This window comes from Phocoena phocoena, chromosome 15 (genome assembly GCF_963924675.1).
Source record: "Phocoena phocoena chromosome 15, mPhoPho1.1, whole genome shotgun sequence".
Lineage (NCBI taxonomy): Eukaryota > Metazoa > Chordata > Mammalia > Artiodactyla > Phocoenidae > Phocoena > Phocoena phocoena.
Genome location: NC_089233.1, coordinates 25,114,801 through 25,139,229, shown reverse-complemented (window position 1 = coordinate 25,139,229; position 24,429 = coordinate 25,114,801). Strand labels below are relative to the sequence as shown.

Sequence of the window (24,429 nt, the reverse complement as noted above, 5' to 3'; positions counted from 1 at the left end):
TTTTTAAGATAAAGATTGGATCATCTCCCGCCTTGCTTAAAGTCCTTCAGTGGCTTCTCTGTCAGTGACTTTATTGAGATGCAATTTGCAGACCATAAAATCCACCCATTTAAAATGTGTTCAGTACAGTGATGTTGAGTAACTATACCTAGCTTTACAACGATCATTATAATCCAGTTCAGAACATTTGCATCACCCCAGTAATATCCTTCCTGCATGTTTACATTTGATCTCTATTCCCAGCTCTAGGAAGCCACTAATTTATTTTCTGTCTCTATGGATTTGCCTTTTTTGGACATTTCATATAATGAAATCATACAATACTGTTATTTTTTAGGCTTCTTTCACTTAGCGTAGTATTTTTGAAGTTCACCCAGGTTGTAGCAGGTATTAATAATTGGTTCCTTTTTATTGGTGAATGGTATCCCATTGCATGGCTATATTACAGTCTGTGTATCCGTTCACTGGTCGGTGGGTATGTGAGCTGTTTCCAGCTTGGGGCTATTATGAATAACGTTGCTGTGAACATTTGTGTACGAGTCTTGGTTTGGACATTTGTTGGGTAGATACCTGGGAATGGAATCATATAATAAATTTATGTTTAATTTTTAAAGAAGCTGCCCAATTGTTTTCTGAAAAGGCTGTATTTGCCATTTGATATTCCTCCCGGCTGTGCCTGAGGGTTCATGTTTTTCCACATCTTTACCAATATTTGTTGCTATCTTTTTGATTTTTAGCCATCCTGGTGGGTGTAAAGTAGTATCTCATTGTGGTTTTATTTTGCATTTTCCTAATGAACAATTCAGTGACTCCTCTTGGTTCTCAAGATTAGATACAGTAATCCCCACTCACCCATGGTTTCACTTTCCACAGTTTCAGGTACCTGTGGTCAACTGTGGTCCAAAAATATTAAATGGGAAATTCCAGAAATAAACGGTTCATAAGTTTTAAATTGCATGCCATTCTGAGTAGCGTGATGAAATCTCTCACCATCCTGCTCCCGTCCAGCCCGGAGATGTGAATCGTCCCTTTGTCTGGCACGTCCACGCTGTATACATTACCCACCTATTAGTGTACGTGAAAACATAATATGTACAGGGTTTGGTACTATCTGCGGTTTCAGGCATCCACTGGGGTCTTAGAACGTATACCCCACAGATAGGGGGTACTCTTGTACAAAACCCTTAATCAGACCTTGAGCTCCTGTATAATCTGGCTCTACCTGTCACACTCTGCTCCAGCCACTCTGTCCTGTGTCTTAATCAGGATGCCGTTGGCTGCAGGTAGCAAAATCTATACGACAGCCCCCAACAAGTGGAGTTAATTTGGCTCAGTAGCAAAGTCTGGCAGCATCAGGCATGGGTTCAGCAGCTGGTAGATGTTAGAGTTGGTGTCTTCGTGATTCTTTTAGCTCTTTCCCTGGTATTTCTTACCTTGTGTTTTCAAGGTGCCTACTGTTGCCCCAGAAAACTTATGTTTAAGGCAGGAAGATGAGGAGAGGGGCGGGCAAACATTTTCCATGCCGCATCCTCCAGGAAACTTCATGTCTTACCGGCAAGAACCGTGTCACAAGGCCACTTTTAGCTGAAAGGGAGCCTGGGGAGGTTGGATTTGCTGCCTGAGGCTGGGCGCATTTTCACCCTAAACGTAAGCAGGAAGGACAGCTGTTAGGGAGACAGCCAGCAAGCCTGTGGTTCAGATGCTGTGCTCTACCTCAGTGCTTTCCCTGCCCCACCCCCTCTTCACCCAGCTCTGCCTGCCTGCCCATCACTTCTTGGTTCCAGTGTTACTCCCCAGGGAGACTGGCCCCACAGTGTCGTTGAGAGCTCCCTGCTGTGCTCGTGTCCACAGTGCCCAGTTCCTCCCCTGCCCATACTCGTCACACCTGGTGTGCACGTGGCTGTCGAATGCTCTCTCTGTAGATGGCAAGCCCCACGAAGGCAGGGACCGTATCTGTCCCCACCGTGTACCAACACCTGGCACAATACCCGGCCCGAGTGTTGCCCTAGTGTTCGTCAAATGAAAGAACAAACAAAATGAATGAAGAAACCTAGTAATCTTTTTTCTGCTCGTAACTGCATTGAGGCTTGATCAGTGTGACAGTAACAGCAGAGGTGATTTGAACTAATTTCATGTTTTGGTCAGTCATATGGCCAAAATGTTGGTTAAAGACCATTTGGGAGAATCCATTGTTAGACTTTGCTCCTTCCTGAAACTATTCTTCTGGCAAATGACATCATATGCCCCTAATCTGAGTGTACCCCACGTGAGCTCATGGCATGAAAGTGTTTTTGCAGTTGTTGCATAATTTTCTGGGCCTTCCCCTGCCCCATGCCCCCTCTTAGGAATATTTATAGGAAGGAGTCCAGGCTGTGGCTGTCTTTTGGATCTTTAACAGAATCTATTAGGTAGAAGATTCTCAGTCTGATTCGCAGTAGAAATGTACTTCCTGTTCCTCCTTGTGCACGTGTCTGTTAGCTTGGTCTGTGTAGACTCAAGTGCTGTGACTTGTTAAATTATGCAAAATGAAAATCCTTGCTTTGTGAGTGGGCCTTTAAGTGGATCAGGTCATTGGTAAGAAGCCATCGTAGGCAGCGGAAAAGGCATTTCTGATCCCGTGCTGCACATCCATGATAGGTTGTAAGTGAGAGGCACCGCCTTTGGATTTCGGATGTTGGAATTGCTCAGCATAATAGACGCTCTTCTCTGAAAATTACTTTTGATTTCCTGGCTGCAGGCGTGTACAAGGTGACCCCTCGCTCCTGCCACCGGTTCGAGCAAGCGTTCTACACCTATGACACGTAAGCCGGGCGCCGACTGCTCCGGGGTGTCTGTGTGTCTCCTGTGGAGGAGAGTGAGCCTGACTCTCTTCTTCACTCATTGCTGAGAACACGGGAGTTTTTTGTATTTTTTCTGGAAGTGGTAAGGTTAGGCACGGAAAAGAATTTCTAGACAAGGATTTTAAGACAGTTGGGTAAATTACTGAGGAAATGAAGGTAAAGCTCTCTTCCCCAAGAATTCTGTAAACCCAGGACGGAAGGCTGTGGTTTGGAAGTGGCTTAAATACAATGTTTGTTGAATCTTCCAGCCTCACTGATGAGAATTTCTCAAGCTCAAGTCTACCGTTTTTCTATTTTTACAAACGCTTGTGGGTTTCACAGGGAACTGGAGGTGTAAAGTTTTGGTGTGGAGAATCAGTTTACTCTTAAAGACACTTGTATGTATTTCAGGAGTTCTGAAGCGCTAAGAGCAGTGTCACATAGTATATTTCAGGGTCAGGAAGGTCACCCGTAAAGGATGTTGTTTGTGATCCTTTGAGAACCACGAGGTGATGTGGTGTTTTCTTTCCACTTCTCTAATTTATAGGTCTTCACCCAGTATCTTGACGTTGACAGCCATTCGCCACCATGTCCTTGGAACTATCACCACTGACAAAATGATGGATGTTACCGTGACTATCAAGTAAGGCTAGTGTTCCGTGCTGGGCTGAGCACGGGAGGGTGGTGGACCAGACCTTCTCTAATGGACGCTCTGAAAATTATTCTTGATTTGTTATATCTAGGCGTAGTACAAACAGTCTTCGCTCTTATACTTATGTGACATAGCTGTAAATTCACAACAGCCTGTTCCTTTCCTTTTATGACTCAGGAATTAACTGTGGATGAGGAAGAGTCTCCTGACAGCTCGTTTCAGCGTCTTAAATTTCTGTTTGAACTCGTTACACTTCCTGTCTTTGCTAAGGAAAAAAAGAATCTCTGGTTTGTTCACTGTATTTCAAGCGTTTTCGCAAATTCAAAAAAAATTGCCTATTTTTCTTTAGAGCCTTTCTCGAAGGCTTGGGAAATAGACATGACACCTTATATGAGAAGGGTCATGAGAGAAAGTGTATGAAAGGCAGTCCCTCACTGAGGGTCAGGTTTCTGTGAATGTCACCTTTGAGAGGAATTTTTGCTGTGTGGTGGGTGCATCTGACACCCTAATTTTCTCAAGAAAGGAAAGAATTTTGACAATATGACCATCTTTGTCAAATATAATGGAAATCTGAGTAACTTTCTCCCAGCTTACCTTATTTGAAGTTGCCTTTCCAGCAGTGTCTCCATCTTTCTGTCCACCCGTCCGTCCGTGAAGAAAATATGGATGGAGAATCCTCAGTGGTTAGGCACTGGACGTAGGCGATAGCCCCTGCCCTCGTGGAACTTAGAGTCTCATGGGGGCAGCGGACAGTAGTCCAAGAGTCACATACAGAACTGTAAAATTACAGCTGTCATAAGTGCTTTGACTTTGACCTTGTCAGGGGGTTGAGGTCCATGCAGGAGAGGTGGGCTTCTGGGGGCCAGCCACGTTAAGGGTCTCAGCTGTGTCCCATGGACACTCTGACATATTTCAAGTAGAGGGATCACTTTCTTTTTGTTTCAAGAAGGTCCCCCTGGCTGCTGAGTGGAGAACAGATAGAAGAGGCGCAAGAGTGGAAGTCGATCGAGGTGGGGGCAGAGGCTCTTGTAGGAGTCCAGGTGAGGGAGGATGGGGCTTCAGCCAGGCGGATGGCGGTGGGGATGGAGAGAAGTGGACAGGTTGGAGAGTTATCAGGGAGATTGAGTTGAAGGGACGTGGCAGCAGGCTGACCACGTGGGGTCAGGGAGGGAGGAGTGTCAGGGGCAGCCCGTGGTCTCTGACTGAATTGATGGGATACCTGTTCACCAGGGTGACATGGTTTCTAGGAGAAGGACTTGCTATGTTTGTCTTGTGGGCCTGGCACGTTGCCTGGTGCTGGAGCAATGTCTTTTAGTATTTTCCTGCTTGGAAAGTATGAATTACTGGTATGACTAGAAAGTCATATTTTTACCAGTAGTGACTCCGTGTTACGTTGTTTTCAGTCTTTATTAACTTTATTTTTGTAACCTCAGAAGACTTTTTGTTTGGTTTGGTTTTGCTGAAAATTATGTGAAATGCATCTTCCAGCTGGACATGGCCGGGGGTGGGGTCCCTAATGGGGATCTTGTACTTCCCGGATCCAAAACCAGATTCCTGGTGGTCGCCCTCCACAGACCTCCTCTGTAGCCTTCCCTGTTTCAGAAATGGCAGCTCCATCTTTCTCGTTGGTCCTTGATTATTCTTTCTCTTGCATCCCATACCCAACCGATCCATCTGCAAATCCTCAACTGTACAATCCTCGGTATCCACGGGGTTTGGTTCCAGGAGCCCCCGTGGTTACCAAAATCCACAGATGCTCAAGTCCCTTATAAAATGGAGTCGTATTTGCATATAATCTATGCACATTCTCCTGTATACTTTAAATATACTTTAAGTCATCTCTAGATTACTTATAATATCCAACGCGATGTAAATGCTATGTAAATAGTTGCCAGCATGTGGCAAAATCAAGGTTTACTTTATGGAACTTTCTGGAATATCTTTTCCCCCAAATACTTTCCATCTGCAGTTGGTTGAATCCTCGGATGCGGAACCCGTGGAAATGGAGGGCCAACTGTATATCCGTCATCCAGTCCTTTCTTAGCACCTGGCCTCTATACTTTGGTTCCACCCACCCTTGTCTCTTGCTGGGATTGTTGCCGCAGCTTCCTGTCTGGCTTCCGAGTTTTGGCTGTTGCTTTATAACAGTGTGTTGTTCATGGGGAAGTCCAAGTGATCTTTAAAAGTGGAGACCCTGTCATTCCTCTGTTTAAAACTCCATCCCCTCAGGGTCCACACCAAGGTTTTCCAAGCCCTAGTCTGACACCTGATCTCGCTCTACCTGATCTGGCTCTGCCTGGGTCCCTCTGCCCAGGCCTCCCTGTTCTCCTCCTTGCTGTTCCTTGAGCATGGCAGGGAGCTGCCTCCAAGGCTTCGAGAGACTTTGCACTCGACACCTCCTTGCCTGAGGCCTCACCCAGAGCCAAGTGGTTTGCTCTCTGTCGCCCTTCCTTCAGGTGGCGTGGTGTCACCTTATCAGAAGGGACTTGGCTCAGCCCCTAATAAAAAGTAGCGCGCCCCTCGCCTCCCACCAGCTCTTTTATCTTTCCACGCTGCTTTATTTTTCCTTATTGTACTTATCACCTGACAACGTTTTTCTGTTGATTGTCTGCCTCTTCCCACTAGAATGTGGATTCCACGAGGTTGGGGAATGTTGTCTGTCCTGTGTATGGTCTCCCCAGTGCCTGGTTCTCTTGCAGAGTATGTTCTCAATAAAGGTTGAAAGAGAGACAGAAGATGGTGGTGTGGTGTGGGAAGGACTCCATGTCCTACGGGAAATCTGATGTTTCCTTCAAGTCATAAAGTCAGTGGTATTTCATCCCAGCCCAGATCTATCAGATACATCCACCATGGCAAAGAAGTTCAGTTTTTTGTTTTTAAAAAGCTATTAGTTTATTCAAAACAGGAGAAGAGTGTGTTGGTGGCTTTATGAGGTGCTTGGGTTTTTTTACTGCTGGATCTCTGCTTGCAGAAATGTCTGATTCCCACTGACTACAGGGATACGTGACTTCGTCTTCTGGACCGCTCCTTCCTTTCTTCCAGATCTTCCATCGACAGCGAACCCGCCCTGGTCCTCGGCCCTCTGAGGTCCGTGCAGGAGCTGCGGAGGGAGCAGCAGCTGGCCGAGATCGAGAGCCGCAGGCAGGAGAGGGAGAAGACCGGTGGAGAGGAGGGGGTTGAGGGAAGGACCAAGCCCCCTGTGCAGGAGATGGTGGACGAGTTACAGGGCCCCTTCTCCTACGACTTCTCCTACTGGGCACGGTAAGCGCTCTCCGGCTTTCCCTGCAGGGTCGTCTGTTCTGATGTCCTTCCTCATGGGGGGACAGACCAGCCACACTGAAGTATCTTACTTATTTTAGGTCTGGAGAGAAAATCACTGTCACACCCTCGTCTAAAGAGCTGCTCTTTTATCCTCCTTCCATGGAAGCCACCGTCAGTGGAGGTAAATGTCAGCTCAGCGAGCCGATGACACACACCTTTGCAACTGTTTCTTTCCCTGCAATTAAAATTTTATTCTGTGCTACTGTTATAGTGAAACCATCTTTGTAAGGCACTTCAGTCCCCTTTGGCACATAGATCTTACTACTTGATGAGTGAGTGGATGAACGAAAGGTCTAAATCAGTAAACGTAACTTTCACTATTAGAATTGGGGGATCTTTTTGGAAAAGGACTCAGTTTTCCTTGATGTTATCAGGTTGACACCAGAAGGGAGATAAAAAGCAAAAGCATCAGTTGTTGAAACGTCTGAAATGTCTTCGTGTGTCCGAACTGTTTGTGATGTTTATGTTTTTTGGTCGGGGTTATGGGAGGGTCTTTTGGGGACTGGGTAACCAGAAGTGATTGCTGGTGGAATATTTAAGCTACCAATAGCTTTTCCCAGCATCGTGGGTTCATTAAACCCTGGACGTTTCTGTGTTTGGAAGGAGAGTATTGAAGGGCGTGGCTGTCCAGCAGGCAGCCTGTCCAGGGCAGCCTTCCATACCGGTCCTCTGAGGTCCAGCCACACAGGCTCTGACCTGCAGTAATGGCTTCTCTCCTCACCTGTGGCCTGTGAGAGCCAAGGGAGAGGAGCAGCGGAAAGCCAGCTTTGTTGGCTGTACCTGCTAACGTTCCTGGCAGTCGAACAAGGCCATTCGTCAATGGTGAGAGGCTTGGGCCACTTGCAGTCACTGAAGATTCTGGTACCGTCAGCATCCTCATTGGAGCTGGCTTCCAATATCTCCGTTTTAGGCCCTTCTTTAATGGGAAGCCCCAACCTAGTCTTCTGTTTATCTCTTTCCTTTTTAGAAAGCTGCCCAGGGAAGTTGATTGAGATACAAGGGAAAGCAGGCTTATTTCTGGAAGGCCAGATCCACCCAGAGTTGGAAGGAGTGGAGATTGTCATCAGTGAAAAGGGGGCGAGTTCACCCCTGATCACAGTCTTTACTGACGACAAAGGTGCCTATAGGTAAGGCCGTGACTAAGAAACATTTGCTTGGGATCAGTCGGGGAGCCTAGAAAGAAACTGGGGAGCCAGGTTTCTTTGGGGCAGGTGATGCTTCTTCCAGGATTTGAAGCAAAGCCATCTCCAGTGTTTCTTTTTTATTCAGTGTTGGGCCACTGCACAGTGACCTGGAGTATACCGTGTCTTCGCAGAAGGAGGGCTACGTTTTGACTGCGGTGGAAGGAACCATAGGGGACTTTAAGGCTTATGCCTTGGCAGGCGTGAGCTTTGAGGTAACACTGTGTGCTTTTGAAAAGCAGCTTTATGGGGTATAATAGACATACAGTAAGCTGCACATAAAGTGTATAATTTGACAGTGTTGACATACGATGACCCCCATGAAAACACTACCACGGTCAAAATGGTGGCCACATCCGTCACCCCCCAGAATTTCCTCATACCCTTGGCAACCCGTCTCTCCTGCCCCTCCCCACTGCTCTGATCTGCCTTCTTTCACTATGGATCATTTCGCATTTCCTAGAGTTTTATATAAATGGAATCATTCAGGATGTACTCTTTTTTCGGTCTGGCTTCTTTCACTTGTAATTAGGAGATCTGTTGACTTTAGCTTGTGTGCATACCTTTTGGGAAGTATTTTAAGCTTTCATCCTTGACTCTGTTCTCTGTTGAAGGATGCAGAATGTCTTTCTCTCTTGCCTCAGTCCTTCTTGGGAAGAAGCATGCTGTGTAATGGACAGAGTGAGTCTGGAGATCCTTGAGGCGGAATATTTTCAACATAGAGGCCAAATAAATTAAAATTCTATATTGCAGAATGCATTTTAAACCAAACTGAAAGATAGTCAAACTGGGAAGAAATATCTGTACCATAAATAACATTCCCTGTTTACCAGGGTCTCCTAAAATCTATAAGGAAAAGACAGCCCAACATGGGACTCCCCTGGTGGCGCAGTGGGTTCAGAATCTGCCTGCCAATGCAGGGGACACGGGTTCGAGCCCTGGTCCAGGAAGATCCCACACGCTGTGGAGCAACTAAGCCCGTGCTCCACAACTACTGAGCCTGCGTTCTAGAGCCCGTGTGCCACAGGTAATGAACCCTGTGTGCCTAGAGCCTGTGCTCTTCAACAAGAGAAAGCCCATGCTCGCCGCAACTAGAGAAAGCCCGTGCATAGAAACAAAGACCCAATGCAGCCAAAAATAAATAAATTAATTAACTAAAAAAAAAAAAAGACAACCCAACAGAGAAAAGATGAACCAAGGATATGAAAGGCAGTTCACAGAAGTCATCCAAGTCACTCATAAACATGCAGGAAACACTCGACTTCGGTAGTCACTGGGGAAATGCAAAGGAACACTGGGTCTGGGCTGAGATTTGCAATAATCAAGACAATATCCATCTTCTTGGCGAGCACGCATTTTCCCACACATAGGTAATTTGTTGGAGCTGGAAATGGTTACAGCCACCATGGAGGGCAGTTTGGGGGTTTCTTTCTGAATTTCGAGTGCACACTTCCGACAGTTCTACTCCTAGGAATTGACTGTTTGGAAAAAGAAAAACTTAAGTGCGCAAAGATACACACGCTCAGGGACGTTCAGATCGTCTCTCCTTTTCCATCACTAAACTCGGTGGCTAGCCTGTGTGCCATTGTTGGCTGACCTCTGCTTTAGAACGATATGCAGCTGTTCCGAAGCAGCGAGGCTGATCGGTGGGGACTGGTGGACGAGGGCATCCGGGAAAGTGGCTGAGGGCAGAGAAAGCAACTTGCAGTTACAGAACCGTACAGTTTAGGGGGCCTCCCCCAGCCCCACCAGATCACTTATGAAGTCCGTCAACAGCAGCCATAATGCTGATAAGATTTGTGTGGGCACAGAGAGTTCTGGAAGGCTGCACACCAAACTATTAACATTGGTTACCCTGGGGATGAAGAGGAGACCTTTTGTCTCCCCCAGTGAATAACGGTAAAAGAAAAACAACCCATTAAGGATTACCTCTTGACTTGTTTATGGTTAATATGAATTAACCTTGCTCTGGGGTTCCTTTTTCCACCTCCAGATAAAAGCCGAAGACGACCAGCCCCTCCCTGGGGTCCTCTTATCCCTCAGCGGTGGTGTGTTTCGTTCCAACCTCTTGACTCAGGACAACGGCATTCTGACCTTCTCAAACCTGGTAAGGTGTCTGGTAGTTTACTGCCTGCCGTGAGAGTGCCGGGACACGGCGGCCGTGGCTTGTGTGTTGCTTGACAACGTGAAAACAGAAAACCAGCCTGGAGTGCTTTACGTTTCTTCGGGGACCAGACGTAATTAGAGGATTGCTCTCACTAGAACTTAATGCTGCTGATTCGTGTTCCCTTCTGCACAGACTTCTTGTTTTCTGGTCACCCCCTTGTCACTGAGACAGTGTAATTAATTACCCCGGCCACAGCGGCTCCTGTCTTAGGCATCCCTTTGTTTTACCACAGGATCGTGCTGTTTATAATGCCGAGTCTCGTTCGGGGGTTGAGCTTGTGTTTCTTCTGCAAAGCACACTCCCCATGGTGGGAGGATAGCACCCATTTTTCACTGGGGATGTAGAATGAGGCCCTGAGTGGTGGGCACTCAGGAGTGCACGTCAATTGGCTATCTTGTCAGTCCTGGGAATAAAGTGACTGTTACAGGGATGTTGCAAACAGGCAGTGAGGTGTATCCGAAAGATCACATGCTGTGCAGTGATGCGCACCCAGCTTCAAATCTTCCATCTGCTACTTCCTTGCTGGGTCATCTCAGGCAAGTTACTTGACCTCTCTGAGCCTCAGTTGCTTCCTTCATAAAATTCACATATGATTTCTACCCCACAGCGTTCTTGTAGGCACACCATGATGACAGCTGCTGTTAGACTTGTAATTGCTGTCACTGTAATGATTTATTGTAGAGTTAGAGTTACCATTTCTGGGTGTCTAGGAAGCCATGGAGCTCTTGGGCCTCATTCTGGTCCATCATGACTTCAGCCGCCCCCTTTGAAGCCATACCTAGATTTGCAGCAGAGGCTCAGTTTGTGGTTGTCTCTCGGCAGAGCCCCGGCCAGTATTACTTCAAGCCCATGATGAAAGAATTCCGGTTTGAGCCATCCTCGCAGATGATCGAGGTGCAGGAGGGGCAGAACTTGAAGATCACCATCACTGGCTACCGCACGGCCTACAGGTAGGCAGCCCCACCTGCACCCCCCTCTCCCAAGCCCGGGCTGTGGGATCACACTCATGCTTCTATTCTCTAGAAACTCATCCCAGTCTTCATACTGATTTTATTTGGAAGACAAGGGACATAAGATATGAGGTCCACAGGCTCCTGACTGCTGCTGTTTTCCTCTAATATCTCCAACAAGTGTCCCCCCGCCCCTTTTTTTTTTTCTTAATTTTAATTTTGGCCATGCCAGGCAGCTTGCAGGATCTCAGTTCCCTGACTAGGGATTGAGCCCGGGCCACAGCAGTGATAGTGCTGAATCCTAACAACTAGGCCAACAGGGAACTCCCTTCAAACAAATGATTCAGTCACAAAGTTCCTATTTTGAAATTGGCCTGAAAGACCCTATTTAGTTCCTAAAAATTTTCATTTTTTAAAAAAGTTTGAAACTTGAGTTATATTTTGAAAAGGAGGAAATGCATTCACTTGAGTGAAACTTGGAGATGCTGGAAAGAGTCTGTACAATGTGAAGTTTCCCTCCTATCCTGGTCTCCAAGCTACCTAGGTTTTCCAGTGTTTCTGAATACTTTCAGAGACGGTTTATACAAATATTAGTACATATATTTATACACATTTACAAAAGCACTCGAGGCAAAGATCGATTAATCAGAAGGAGTGGGTTTAGAAAAATGGACCATTTTCAATCAAATATAAAAATGGAACGAAAGGGGAAGTGACTTATTTTCATTTTATTGGATGCTTCATTATTTAAATTAAAGCTTAACAAAAAAAATACAATAAAGTGGAATAAAATAAACCTTAGCCTTTTTCAATTACAATTTTCTGGAGCATCCCTTAGAATGTACAAGAAGAGAAATTGATGACAGCCTTCTGGCTGGCCTGAGCCCTCCGGCAGGAAGGCTCGATTTGCAAGTGACACAGCTAGAACTGAGTTGTCTGGGTCATTTGGGGCAGTTCTCCATTGAGCTATTTTGCACTGTAAATTGTTAGTAAATGCAGGACACTTTCCCTGAAATCTTTTGTGTGCTTCAGAAAACCCCAAGAATGTCATGTTCTGTTTCTTCTCTCGTCCCTCTAGTTGCTATGGTACAGTTTCTTCCTTAAACGGAGAACCAGAACAGGGTGTTGCCGTGGAAGCAGTGGGCCAGAACGACTGCAGTATTTATGGAGAAGACACCGTGACGGACGAAGAAGGGAAGTTCAGGTTACGTGGATTGCTGGTGAGCCTTTGAACGTGTTTCATTAGTGGATTTTTGCATACCGGGTTCAGCAGTGCCTTGTGGTGCCCCCAAGACTGCTAGGAATGGGGTCGAGAGCATTGCCAGGGCAGTGTAGGTTCTGGAACTCTTCCCAATCCCTATTGTAGCTGACATACTTACCTTTTATGTAGCTGATGTACTGGGTTGGGGGTTTTGTAGTGAAATAAAGGTGGAAAACCATGGGTTTGGTGCACCTTTTGCCTAGCATGGGTAGTGTGGCTCAGGCCAGGGCTCTCAAACCAGATGCCTGTGGCGCCAGAAGACAAGTGTGAAAGGCTGGAGGATGCTGGGTGCCTGGTAGGGAGTGGTGTGGACTGCGGGACCCTGGAGAGGGCCTGGCCCACGAGAAGTGGGCAGCTGCCACTCAGCTCCAGCTCTACCCAGCTGTGTGGGAAGACAGACTCAGGGTTGCCAGATTGTTTTGAGTTTGTAAAAATGTGAAAACTTCTGATTTTTAGATGTTAACAACCAATTAGAAAAAAAAAACAACCCACAACTCTGTGCAGGCCAAATAACCGACTTATTTGTCCTTTTGGCTGCTCAATTGCAACATTTGGTTCAGAATTTATGGTGCCTTTTTCCTCACTTTTACTTGTACATCCACACATTCATTTGCTCGTTCAGCAGACACTAAGTAGGAGTCACCAAACAAGAATGTGGGTTGATGGCACCCACTGGACAGGGCCACTTGGATCCAGGGTTTGGTCCTCAGCCTTTCAGATTCACAAACTGGATGTTCTTAGTTGACCCCAGGGATAGTCGTACACCTCTTGGCAACTGACTGATGTTTGCCTGAATCGCGTGAGCTGAGGTGCAAATCCGTTTGCCAGTTTACTTAGGTATGTTGGGGCGATGCTGTGCTTTCCCAAAGGTAAGAACATCCATGTCCATTGTCCGCCCATCCCCACTCGCAGATATGGGGAAGTCAGGTCAGGAAGTTGCTTGGTGAGTGAGGAGGGTTCAAAAAGCTGAAGGAGGAAGATGGGCTTGGGGAGGACTGGAGAGCGTATGCTCTGATGGCCCAGCCGGATGCACACCCACAGGTGGGCTCCCTGTGCCCTCTGCCCAGCACTCCCCGTCTTCAGTATCTTCTCCTCAGACTCGGCGAGACAGCGGCGCTCTTGCTCCCGCAGGAGTCTGGATGACCTGACCGCGATGCTCCCTTCTTGCTCTCCTCTGCCCTTGGAGAGGCCCACCCTCTGTGGAGCATGCTGCCACCGGGACACTGCTCCCTGCTGTCCCCCAGGCCTGCTTTCCTTCCTCGTAGCAGTGGTTCCAGAGAGCACAGAGTGGTGGCGGCAGCATGGACGTCCCCCGCCCCGCAGGCCGGCTGTAGCCAGGGCCCTGGGAGGAGCGACGGGTCCTTAGAGCCAGCTTCTCTGTCTCCTGCCTTCAGTGCAGGCCCAGCCTTTGAAATTTAGTCCTTCATGGGCTGCACTAATGCCTTTCTCCCTGCCTCCGTCATTTCTTAGCTGTGTAAGTTCAGGCAAGTGTCTCATGCTTTTTATTTGTTTCATCATCTGTAAAGTGAGGATGAGAATAATGTCTACCTTCCAGGATGGCTGTGAGTATTAAGTGAGTTAATACACGTAAAACACATGGAGCAGTGTGTGATACACTGACTCCGTAAGTGGTAAAAGCAAGAACAGACAGCACCTTCCCCTGAGGTGGTCCTCACCAGAACTGCCAGCTTAGGTGTTTGCGTGCAGCTTTTCTTGGTCTAAGTTAGCAGCAGGTAGAGGGCCTGGCAGGGGCCTGTGCACTTCAGTCTGCCTTCCCCTGGCCGGGGCTGGGGGGACTCGGTGTTCCAGGCTCACCTCCCTCTTACGGTTGTAGGAATGCAGATTCCGCATCACCGTGTTGGTTCTTCCGAGGGTCTTAGTGGCCCAGACATGTTTCTCTAAACTCACCAACTTAACACATTTTATTTAACTAAACCGAATATCGTTTTCTTCTCCACGACAATAGATTTCCATCTTAAATGATGCCGCCCCACACCCTCCTCGTAATAGGTGTTAATTCATTAGTGGTTTCAGTGTTGTTTAGAGTCGCCCCCTTGTGGCAGCCCACGCCTTTTTCACGTGCCAGGCCTCAGATTCTGGAGGAATAGCCTAAGGCTAGACGTTTCCCATCAAGGGTTTAGATTTGAGTTTTCCAGTCTCCCAGAGGACACTGGGCTGGAGAGCCCTTGTTGAAGATTTCCCAAAGATTTCAACCCCCATAAGAATTCATTTCCCCAGTTGATCTTTCCAGTCAGTGTACTTGTCAAGGCATCTTGGGTGAGAAGCTGCATCCCTAGATGTTGCTGCCAGAGGCTGAAGGTGAATCCCAGAGTCAGCCGGCCAGGAGCGAGGAGTCGGGCCGGTTAGGATGGGAGCAGCTGCCCGATGGGCTCCTGCCCGGCTGGGCATGGGCATGAGGGGGCAGTGCCCATTGTTCCCATCTTCAGCAGTGCCCGTCCCTTCTTTTCTTTACAAATCGCTATGCATGTCTTTCCTTTCTAGGTGCAGGTAGATATTTTGAACCAGACCCAATGCTGCTAGTCCTCACTGAGCTATAAAGTGAATTAATACAATCACCATTGGTGATCATAAATTTGATTGTTCTTGTTTTTTTAATAATATCTTTATTGTCTCTGTAAAGGTACCATGTGCTCATTATAAAATAGTTCAAGCAACATATCAAAAAGGATAAAATTTTGAAAGGGAAAAAAAAAATCACCCTTAAGCTACCACCTGGAAGGGCCCCTGGTTAATGTAGAGTGAATGCCGTTTCGGGCACTGCTCTGCCCGCACACAGAGAAGAAGGTCACAGTGCACACGATTTTAGGAGACCAGGGCTGTGTTATCCTCGCTAACGTATAGATCGACAGTTACGATCTCAGGGTTGTCCCCTCTTGGATGCACACGGTCAACTTTGAACTTGGCCCCGGCTCTAGATCCTAATGTGTCATCGGGTCCAGTGTGCAGTTGATGATCATCAATTGGTTGTTTTAAAAGTTTTTAAAACCCCGCTAGTATAAGTGATCTGTCATCCTTTGCAGAAAGATGCAGATCTTTTCTTTTAGTAAGTGTGTAAGAAAAAAAGTAGTTCAGAAGTTGACAAACAATGGGTTCTTTTATACTCTTAAAGCCTTGCGTAAAGCTAATTTTGTCTGATTTGCAGCCTTCCGAGAAGGCTCATATCTTGAACTCATATCTTTCTTTATTAGAGTTGCAACTAGCCCATACAGCAATGTAAGAAACAAACAAAAAACTTCATTTCTTTAAGGCAGTTTACTTCCCTCTATTGGAAAATTGTCATAATGTGCTGGCTTTCTTAGAACAAAGTACTTTACTGCTATCTGCCCAAAAATTACCTAAGTAAATAATATACATCCTTCATGTGTGCAGTGTCAACAAGAAAAGTTTTTTTAGAAAAAGTGTGGGTTTTTTTTTTTTTTGGTAAACATCATATATGCCTATACATTTGAGGAATAGAATAAAATGTATAAAGAAGAAATTTGTTTTAAAAAAGGGAAAACCTCAAATCCCACTCCCCAGAAATAATACCCCTTTGGGAATGTCATTCCAGATACCATTCAGTGCACATACACAGCTAGAGGGGCGGGCTGGGCAGCAAGGAAAGAATAATTTTATCAGAATAAGCATATCATGCTTGCAGTTTTGGAATCAGAAACCACATTTAATTTCCCTTGGGTAGGAGAAACTGAATGGGGTTTGAAGGAATTGTAGAACTTCAGGAAAATGTTTCTGCATCAGGGTGCTTTTTCAAGGAACTCTTAAGAAGGTTAACAGGCCACATCTTAGGAACTGAGGTGGAATAGGAAGGCACCCATCTGATGGGGGCCTGCAGGCAGAGCAGGCTCAGATCAGGTCTCGTGACAAGCCCCTTTCCAAAGAAGTGACTCCTGTGTTTGTTTGCAGCCAGGATGTGTATACCACGTTCAGCTCAAGGCAGAAGGCAACGACCACATTGAACGGGCCCTGCCTCACCACCGGGTCATTGCGGTATGACATGAAATTCTTCAGTGGAATCGTGGCATGATTGCTTCCCTGATCAAAAATCCTTCAGCACTCCTCTGGCTGTCTGCCTTTCATCTGTTTCGGCCGGGGTGGGGTGCGGGGGGCGCTTTAAATCCTAATTAAGGGCCCTCTTGGAATAGTGTCATTTTCACAAGCAGCATTTTCTTGGGCTTTTAATGAATAGCATCGCTGTCGTGCGTACAGAGAAGAAATCCCAGCTGTTGTTTCCCCACTTCCCCTGCAAGTTCCGATCATTATTCTGCAAGTTAAGGATCTTAAGGGCTAAGTAGCATTTCAAATCAAGGGAGGGTAATAAAGAGAACATGGGCTTAATTGGTGATGGGGCTGCCCACTTTTCTTATATTTAGATGACCTTGTTTTCCCACCAAGGAGAGCCTCTTGATCTTTAGGATCACAACTTAGCTAATTGATCCCTAAAGAGGCAGCCCTCCAGGTCACAGGAAGTGGCCTTGGAATCATTTTCAGTGAGGTTTTCTTCCATAGAATAAGTCTTGTTCGCTAGAGTAGAGGGCTTGGGTGGACGAGAGGGCCTGCCTCTTGCTGGCTTTATTAGGTGGCATTAAGCATAAAGATTATGAGGGGTTAGGAGGCCGGTGGGCCATTTAGGACTTTTTGGCCTAGAAAGTGAGTTTTCTTGATGTCTTTATGGCATCTGGCATTTTAAATGGTTGTGATGGCTATGTCTTATAATTTTGTATTTCCCTGCCATGGGGACTCAGGCCAGGATCACAGGCAGCCATGTGGACTATGGTCTCACATATGAAAAGGTCACAAACGGGGGCACCCACCCACCCAGGGGGGGCAGCTGGAGCTTGGCTCCTGCCAATCCCTGCCAGGCAAGAACATCTTTCCCTTTTTTCAAGAAAAGCTGGGAAATCTGCCTTTTTTTAAATGAAGTTGCTTTTTTTGAATGTTGACAAGTCATTAAAAGTTAGAAGAAAAAAAGAAACTGTGCTTGTCAAACAAAATGTGCCCATGGGCCAGGTGTCACCCATCTCCTGTCACTTTGGGACCATAGACTCGGGCTGCTGGAACGGCAAGCTTTGCTCCCTGAATACAAAGTGAAGTCAGCTAGGAAATAGCTCCTAGGAGATCCCCTGGCTGGAGTAGAGGTCCCCCTTGCAGCGTCCTCAACGCCAGTCTTCCTTCTCTCTTCCCAGGTTGGGAATAACGACATTGATGATGTGAACATCATAGTTTTCCGGCAGATAAATCAGTTTGACTTGAGTGGAAATGTGATCACTTCATCCGAGTATCTTCCTACATTATGGGTAAGGCCAGATTTTTTAGGTTCAAGTGCTCTGTTCTTTCCGGCTTCAAGATGAGAGGGAGCAGGATATCTGGGCCTGTCTAGCGCTTGCTTTAGCTGAGGGTTGAGGTTGAGATTTAAGAATCTTCAATCCCAGCATGCCTCTGGGGGAATGATTCCTGATTGCTGGAGAGACACGTGGTCCAGTTTCAGATCACTGTTTTGCCAGCCGTGTGTGTCTTTGGAAGCATCACAGTAGAAACCTAATGAACGAGCAATACAATCTGGAATCTAAAACAGAAAGATGGTTTTAGGGCAAAGCACCTCGTCACTTTCTAGATTCTGTGCAGGGTTGGGGTGATGGGCAGTGGACCTGGAGTCAGACAGTCCGGGCTGGCTCCTGTCCCACGGTTACTCACCTGGCTGCCTTGGGCACCCCCTCATTCCTGTGGACCTCTGTCCCCTGCTCTGTGATACCACGGAGTTGGACTCAGTGGCCTCTTAAGGCCTGCTGGAGCTCTAACAGAACCCGCATGTCTGCAGTTAATGAAGAAGTGTCTGTACAGTGCCCTGTGATGCCTGGAACGATGTTAATGAATCACCATGGGGAAGTATTTTTCAGAGGCACATGTAATATATACAATGAAGCATTTGACTTGAGTGAGAACATGTGCTTAGGTTAACTCACCTCAGCTGCCCTTCAGGGGCTGTGGGCATGTTGTCTGTGGGCCTGGTGGGTGATGCCCAAGTGTGAAGAGGCCTGGGCAGGGATGGGGAAACTGGAGGGAGGGTATGGCGCCAGGGCTGTACCTCCCGTGTCTCACGCCCCATTGCAGATGGTAGTGGGAACAGGCAGCGAACCTGGGCTGGAGAGAAAGAAAGGCCACCAACAAAGCACTGAATTGCTTCTGGAAGCAGCCAGAGAACCAAACGCAAAATGGGAATGCATTTCAAGTTTAAGGAATACCTGTGGGGTTGAGGATACAGCATGTGGGAGGCCACGCCAGGTGGGCGAGGCCAGCAGTGAGGAGGGCTGGGTCCCAGGATCTACCAGGCGATAACTGTGCGACCTTAGGTGACGCGGGCTCTCTGAGTCTCCATGGGGATGACTACCATGCCCGTTTAATAGCCAAGATTGGTGACGATGTATGTGAAGTGCCTGTAGCAGGCCTGGCATGTTATAGACATGTTAGAAGCTATTCTCTTCAATAATATCACTACACTATTTTGAGTGTTAACATAAGTTATCAGAATCTATTTTAAAATCTTAACATTTCAACACGTGTCACGTCACTGGCATCTCAGATGCGTTAAGAATGGCCTGTCAGGGGCGGACGGTTGCTCTTTCAAAGATCCATGTTTCCAGAGATCTTCTCCCCACAAGAGATAAGCTGACCCGAGGGTGTCTGGAATGCAATGTTTATCGTGTTTTCAGTTTTAAAAGCATGCCCTCTTTGTCTCTGTTCTCCAGGTAAAGCTTTACAAAAGTGACAACCTGGACAACCCGATCCAGACGGTCTCCCTGGGCCAGTCCCTCTTCTTCCACTTCCCGCCCCTGCTCAGAGACGGCCAGGTGATGCCCGCTCCACTCTGCTTTCCGTCTTTGTCATAGTGGTTGCACTTTTCAGCTAAGGAAACACAGTTCTCCCATTTCCCCCCCTCATACCGCCTTGCTGGCACAGTTGATGTCGTGCTTTCTGAATCAGAGGAGGTGGGGCTCTCTAAGGATTATTTTTTTGGAATTAGCTCTTTTTCTATTTACAAAAATAATACACATTCATGGCAGGAGATTGGGGAGGGGGGTGGAAATCAGACATAATCCCGTCATCCAGAAGTAACCACTGTTAATGTGCTGATAGGTTTCCTTTTGGTCTTTTTTTGATTCATATGCACATGTGTGTATAAATATAAATACACATATATATTTATTTTGATAATGGAAAGTTGGGACTGTTTTGTACATTGTTTTGTAGTCTTTGCTTTTCAGTGGAAACTGTATCACAAATACTTTCCGCATCGTTAAATCTTCCATAGCATGATATTTAATGGTTGCACAGTAGTCCACGGTAGAGGAAATACCATCATCTATTTAACCGAGGCCTTAATGTTCATCACTTACTGATTATAGGATGTTTCCTATCCATTTTAATTGGGCAGAGCAAGCTATCGTGGCTGGCGCAGTGGCAGCAAACTTTGCAGAGAACTTGGTCCCTTTCCGGGGGACTTAGCCTGAGGGTGTGAGTAGCGAGCCTGTGTGTGTGTGGTCCCTCCCCCGGCTTCTTACCATTTGCCACGGGGATGATACTCTTATGGCCCTTTTCAGCGTGAAATGGCTGTGAAATAACGAAGCAGGTTGTGATGGAGTTTGGGGCCTCCTCCCCACTTCTCCAGGTGCCCTTTGTAATCGAGCCACTTTCGGCAGCACAACACCATGGACACAGACTCCCCTGGGCTCACAGCCTGCTCGGTGCCCTACAGCTGAGAGACCCTGGGCACGTCACGCTTCACTTCTTCAGGCCTCGCTCTCCCCATCTGTGAAACGGGGGCAATAATCCTGATCTTGTCAGTGATTGAGAGCAGAACAGGCATTTGCCTAATGTGCTCATGGCACCGGGCCCCTGGTCGGGGCTCAGCACACCAGGACCATGACCGTCACTGGAACCACTGCAGAGACGCTGCGTCTTAGAACTCGCCAGCTAATGAGCCACTTAAGTATCATCCCTTGAAAGTCAACCTCGTTTTAGATCGAAAACAGTCTTCCTCAGTTTGATCATGTGCCCCCCTCATCAGAACTGACTCGTCAGAACTGTATGTGTTTCATAAAGTCAGATTCTCCAAGGACCACCATAGGTGCAGTGGTTGGATACGCTTGTAAAAACGAGCTCTGAGCGCCTCTTCAGAGATGTCAGGGACGCACGGCTGTCAGTGCTGGAATAGCCTGCTGAGGCCGCCCCTTGGGAGTTAGCAACCTAGGCTTGGAGGTGTGAACTTGGGGATTTCTTTAGAAACATAAAGTCCTTTACATCACAGTCATACTTTAGGAGTTAGTTTTCTTTTGCTTTGCCCCAGCTGTCCTTTATGAAAGCAACAACTTCTTCCCTGTGCACAGAATTATGTGGTGCTTCTGGACTCCACGCTGCCCAGGTCCCAGTATGACTACGTCCTGCCGCAAGTGTCCTTCACGGCAGTGGGCTATCATAAACACATCACGTTGATCTTTAATCCCACGGTAAGGAGGAAGGAGTTTCTGGGTGTAGGGTGTGAAGAATGGTTCCAGGTACCACTGAGTGCTTTTCAGAGCCCATCCTGTGTAGGAAGCTGGTGGGAGTCATCATCCCTGATGTAGAGAGAAGGCTGGGGGCTCGTGCGTGGCAGAGCCCGGACTTGAACGTGGCTCCTCTGCTGGTTTCTGGCTCGTGCTCGGTGACCAGGCCCATGATCTTACCTGAATAGACGGTTCCTCCCAGTTCCGCTCAGCGGAGACTCGGTCACAAAGTGCCAAATAGACGAGCACGTAGGGGAACTATTTGTCTCCGAGTGGAGGTGCATGGTGACCCTAGGGGAGGGAGAGGGCCTCTGCAGAGGGCGCTAGGGCTGCAGCCTGGGACACCTACCAGGGCTCGCCAGGACACTCCGTCGGTGCAGGGAGCCACGTAGGCGGCCTGGGCAGGACAGAGGTGCCACTTGGTGGGGGCCAAGCAGCCAGGCCTCGTAGCTGCTGCCAGGAGTGTGGTCCCACATCTGAGACGGTGAGAGCAGGGCCATGTGCCAGGGAAGGGATGGCCTGGCGGGGTGTCCTGCTGGTCCTCACGACAGTCCTTCCATGGGGAGGTGCCATTTTTACATTTTTTATGGAGGCTCAGAGAGGCTGAGTGACTTACCTGGGGGTGGTCATCAGATCCGGGTTTTACCACGTTCCAGCCGTCTGCTGGACAGCTCATTGCTATACGCTTATGAGGGCCGTAAGGGCGCTTCGCTTTATCCTGTGTTGAATGTCAGTACCGACAGCCACGTTGTTGATGCTTGACCCAGTATTTCACACACTGCTGACCGCCCTACACACCTCATCTTGTTGAACTTTCACAACATTCGCCTGCAGGAGGTGTTGTCTGTATTATCCCCATTTTATAGTTGAATCAACTTAATCTTAAAGTGACTGCCCGAGATTACACGGGAAGACCTGGCCTGGAGCCTGGACCGCGGTCCTCAAGGCTTCTTCTCATAATCGCTCTGTAACTTCCCACTGACTTCAGCTTCTCCTTAAGGATTTACTTTAATGGAAAACGGTTTGGGATCTAAGACATGTCAAAAAATGTTGGAGTAGGCAGTTAGGGATGGAAATCTGTTCCTGCCCTTCTGTTTATTAAGGGACCATGTCACTCTGCCTCACTCATCTCAGGTCAAAAGGCCCCTCAGTCATTCTCCAGCCTACGTGTTCTCAGATATTTTGGTCTTGGGACCCCTTTACACTCTTAAAAATTGTTGCGAATCTCAAAGAGGTGTGATTTGTATGGGTTATATATATATTTATCATATTAGAAATTAAAACTGAGAAATGCTGAAAACACAAGAATCCATAAGCCACACGTCCCATTACCTGTTACAGTCACGACATCATCACATTTGCAGCCTCTGGGGAAGTCCACTGTACACTTGTAAGAGCATGAAAATGGCACGTAATATCTTAGTATTATTATGAGAACAGTTTGGACCGTGCAGATCTCCTGAAAGGGAGGCCCCTGAACTGTATCTTGAGAACCAGTGCTCTGGCCCGTTAACCTGTTTCATCGTCAACTGAAAGTTATCTTTTAAAATTGTTTCTGTTGTCAGGGTGGAGTGGACTAGTTAGGATATAGGTTCATTTGCTGTTACAGAGACCCAGCATTTCAGGGGCTTTAGCAAGAGGGAAGTTTCTGTCTTATGTCAGTACCAGGAGTGAGCAGTCCAGGGGTCATATGGCAGCTCCAAGGTGCCAGGGCCTGCAGCTCCTTCTCTCCCGTGGCTCTGCCATCCTCCAGCACGTCGCCAACCTTCCGAAATGGCGCACTTGGCTGGAGGCTGTCTGGCCAGCAAGGAGGGAGGGCCCACCACTTCTCTCCGAGGGTACAGCCTGGGTGTTGCACCGTCACTTCTCTTCCTGTACCGTTGGCCAGAACTGGTTCCAGGGCCCCACCTGGCTGCGAGGGAGGCTGGGGAATGTGGTCTGTTTTGACTGGCCCAGATGAAAGTCAGCCCTTCCACTGGAAGGAAGTGTGAATGGCCCCTGGGACCCAAGCGCTGCCTCTCCTCCTCGATGGGTATGACCTCTGGGACTAGCTTGCTGCCCACTGTGTCCCTAAGCCTGGAACAGTGGGTTCTCGATGCCTCCTTGTAGGAAAGAGTCCATGTGTGTGGCTGGGACCCAACAAAATGAGACCCTTCTACTTTTCAACCACAGGGCCCGCAGCTGTTTGTCCTGTCAGTTTAGACAGTGAAGGGTGCGGGGCTGAGTAGCACCTTGTTACCGGAATCTGGTTATTCCGGAGCTTCAGGGAGCAAGTGAGGAGGGTTTGTGCAGCAGACGATTCACTTGAGATTTATCTGCGTCGCTTCGGTTCCTTACTTTGGGTACCGAGTGTGCCGGGGGTCCCGGGGGGGCCGGCTCAGAAGCCAGGCGCATCAGGGCTGTGGATGGAGCACTGGTGTCTGGGGGTGACGGTGCTTTCGATGTTTGCAGAGGAAGCTGCCCGAGCAGGACATCGCGCAGGGATCCTACATCGCCCTGCCTCTGACGCTGCTCATCCTGCTGGCTGGCTACAACCACGACAAGGTAGGGGGTCCCGAGACCTCATGGGCAGCAGATGTGTCGTGGGGAGGGATCCCTCATGACTGGGACGTGGCAGTGGAAGAACGTCCACTGTTACAGAGGTTACAGCATTTTAGGTCATGTCCAATTCCTAAGGCCTCCTTGCAAGGCCATAACCCTCTTGTAACAGCTCTCCTAACCTTTAAACCTGGAGTACCTCTGGGTCTCTGGTGGCCGTCTCTAGTACAAAGACCTGCCCTGGTCTGAACTGAGAGCACAGAGCAGGTGGTGACGGGGCCTGGGAGGGAGGGGCGCGGGGGAGGGTCTCTGATGTCCCACTGGACGGAAGTCTTCTCCCGGCGTCCCCCTCTCTCATACTCTCTCTCTTTCCAGCTCATTCCCTTGCTGTTGCAGCTGACAAGTCGCCTGCAGGGAGTCCGAGCTCTCGGCCAGGCAGCCTCTGACAGCAGTGGCCCGGAAGACGCTAAGAGACAAGCCAAGAAACAGAAGACGAGGCGGACGTGAGGGGAAGAGGCCAGGAAGTCTCCCTTGGGACAGGCCCCTGGCGTGGAGGACATGCTGCCTGTCCCCGCCCGCCCCTCGCCCAGCCCCGGTGCCGCACCGTGACGGGACCCTCCTGTCACTCTGCTGAGCACAATTGATTTTCTGAGTTGAAGATAATTTATTATTATTTTTTTTGTCAAAGAAGTATTTAAGCTGTGCCGGTGGTGTGCGAATGTAATCCTCAGTCTTCTGCTGCATTTGCAAGAAGAGTTCTAGTAAATGGGGGCTCTGGCCCCCTAATCAAGCACCTGTTGGATTGACCGTCCCCTTAACTTCCCTGTACAGTTGAGGTCCCTGCTAGAAACCACACAGCCCGTGTCTACTACTGGGAGGGTGTGTTAGGAGGTAAAACTCAATAAAGTTGCCCGTTTGTTTGTGTTGTAGGTCATCTCAGGTGTAGTCCTTGGATGACATGGGCTAATGCTGGGGTCACCGA

General features: G+C 48.0%; 1 protein-coding gene across 1 annotated transcript in view; it reads left to right on the top strand.

The window, feature by feature from the left end:
- LOC136135303 (BOS complex subunit NOMO1) overlaps positions 1 to 23,954 on the top strand; it is a 52,121-nt gene extending 28,167 nt beyond the window's left edge. The window contains exons 17-31 of the mRNA XM_065893203.1: positions 2,738 to 2,801; positions 3,367 to 3,462; positions 6,514 to 6,732; positions 6,831 to 6,913; positions 7,760 to 7,919; positions 8,062 to 8,188; positions 9,967 to 10,080; positions 10,963 to 11,090; positions 12,169 to 12,310; positions 16,276 to 16,359; positions 17,556 to 17,666; positions 19,116 to 19,217; positions 20,754 to 20,873; positions 23,361 to 23,453; positions 23,823 to 23,954. Coding sequence (XP_065749275.1) covers positions 2,738 to 2,801; positions 3,367 to 3,462; positions 6,514 to 6,732; positions 6,831 to 6,913; positions 7,760 to 7,919; positions 8,062 to 8,188; positions 9,967 to 10,080; positions 10,963 to 11,090; positions 12,169 to 12,310; positions 16,276 to 16,359; positions 17,556 to 17,666; positions 19,116 to 19,217; positions 20,754 to 20,873; positions 23,361 to 23,453; positions 23,823 to 23,954 — 1,775 coding nt within the window. The remainder of the gene's footprint in view (positions 1 to 2,737; positions 2,802 to 3,366; positions 3,463 to 6,513; positions 6,733 to 6,830; positions 6,914 to 7,759; positions 7,920 to 8,061; positions 8,189 to 9,966; positions 10,081 to 10,962; positions 11,091 to 12,168; positions 12,311 to 16,275; positions 16,360 to 17,555; positions 17,667 to 19,115; positions 19,218 to 20,753; positions 20,874 to 23,360; positions 23,454 to 23,822) is intronic.
- The last annotated feature ends 475 nt before the right edge of the window (positions 23,955 to 24,429 follow it).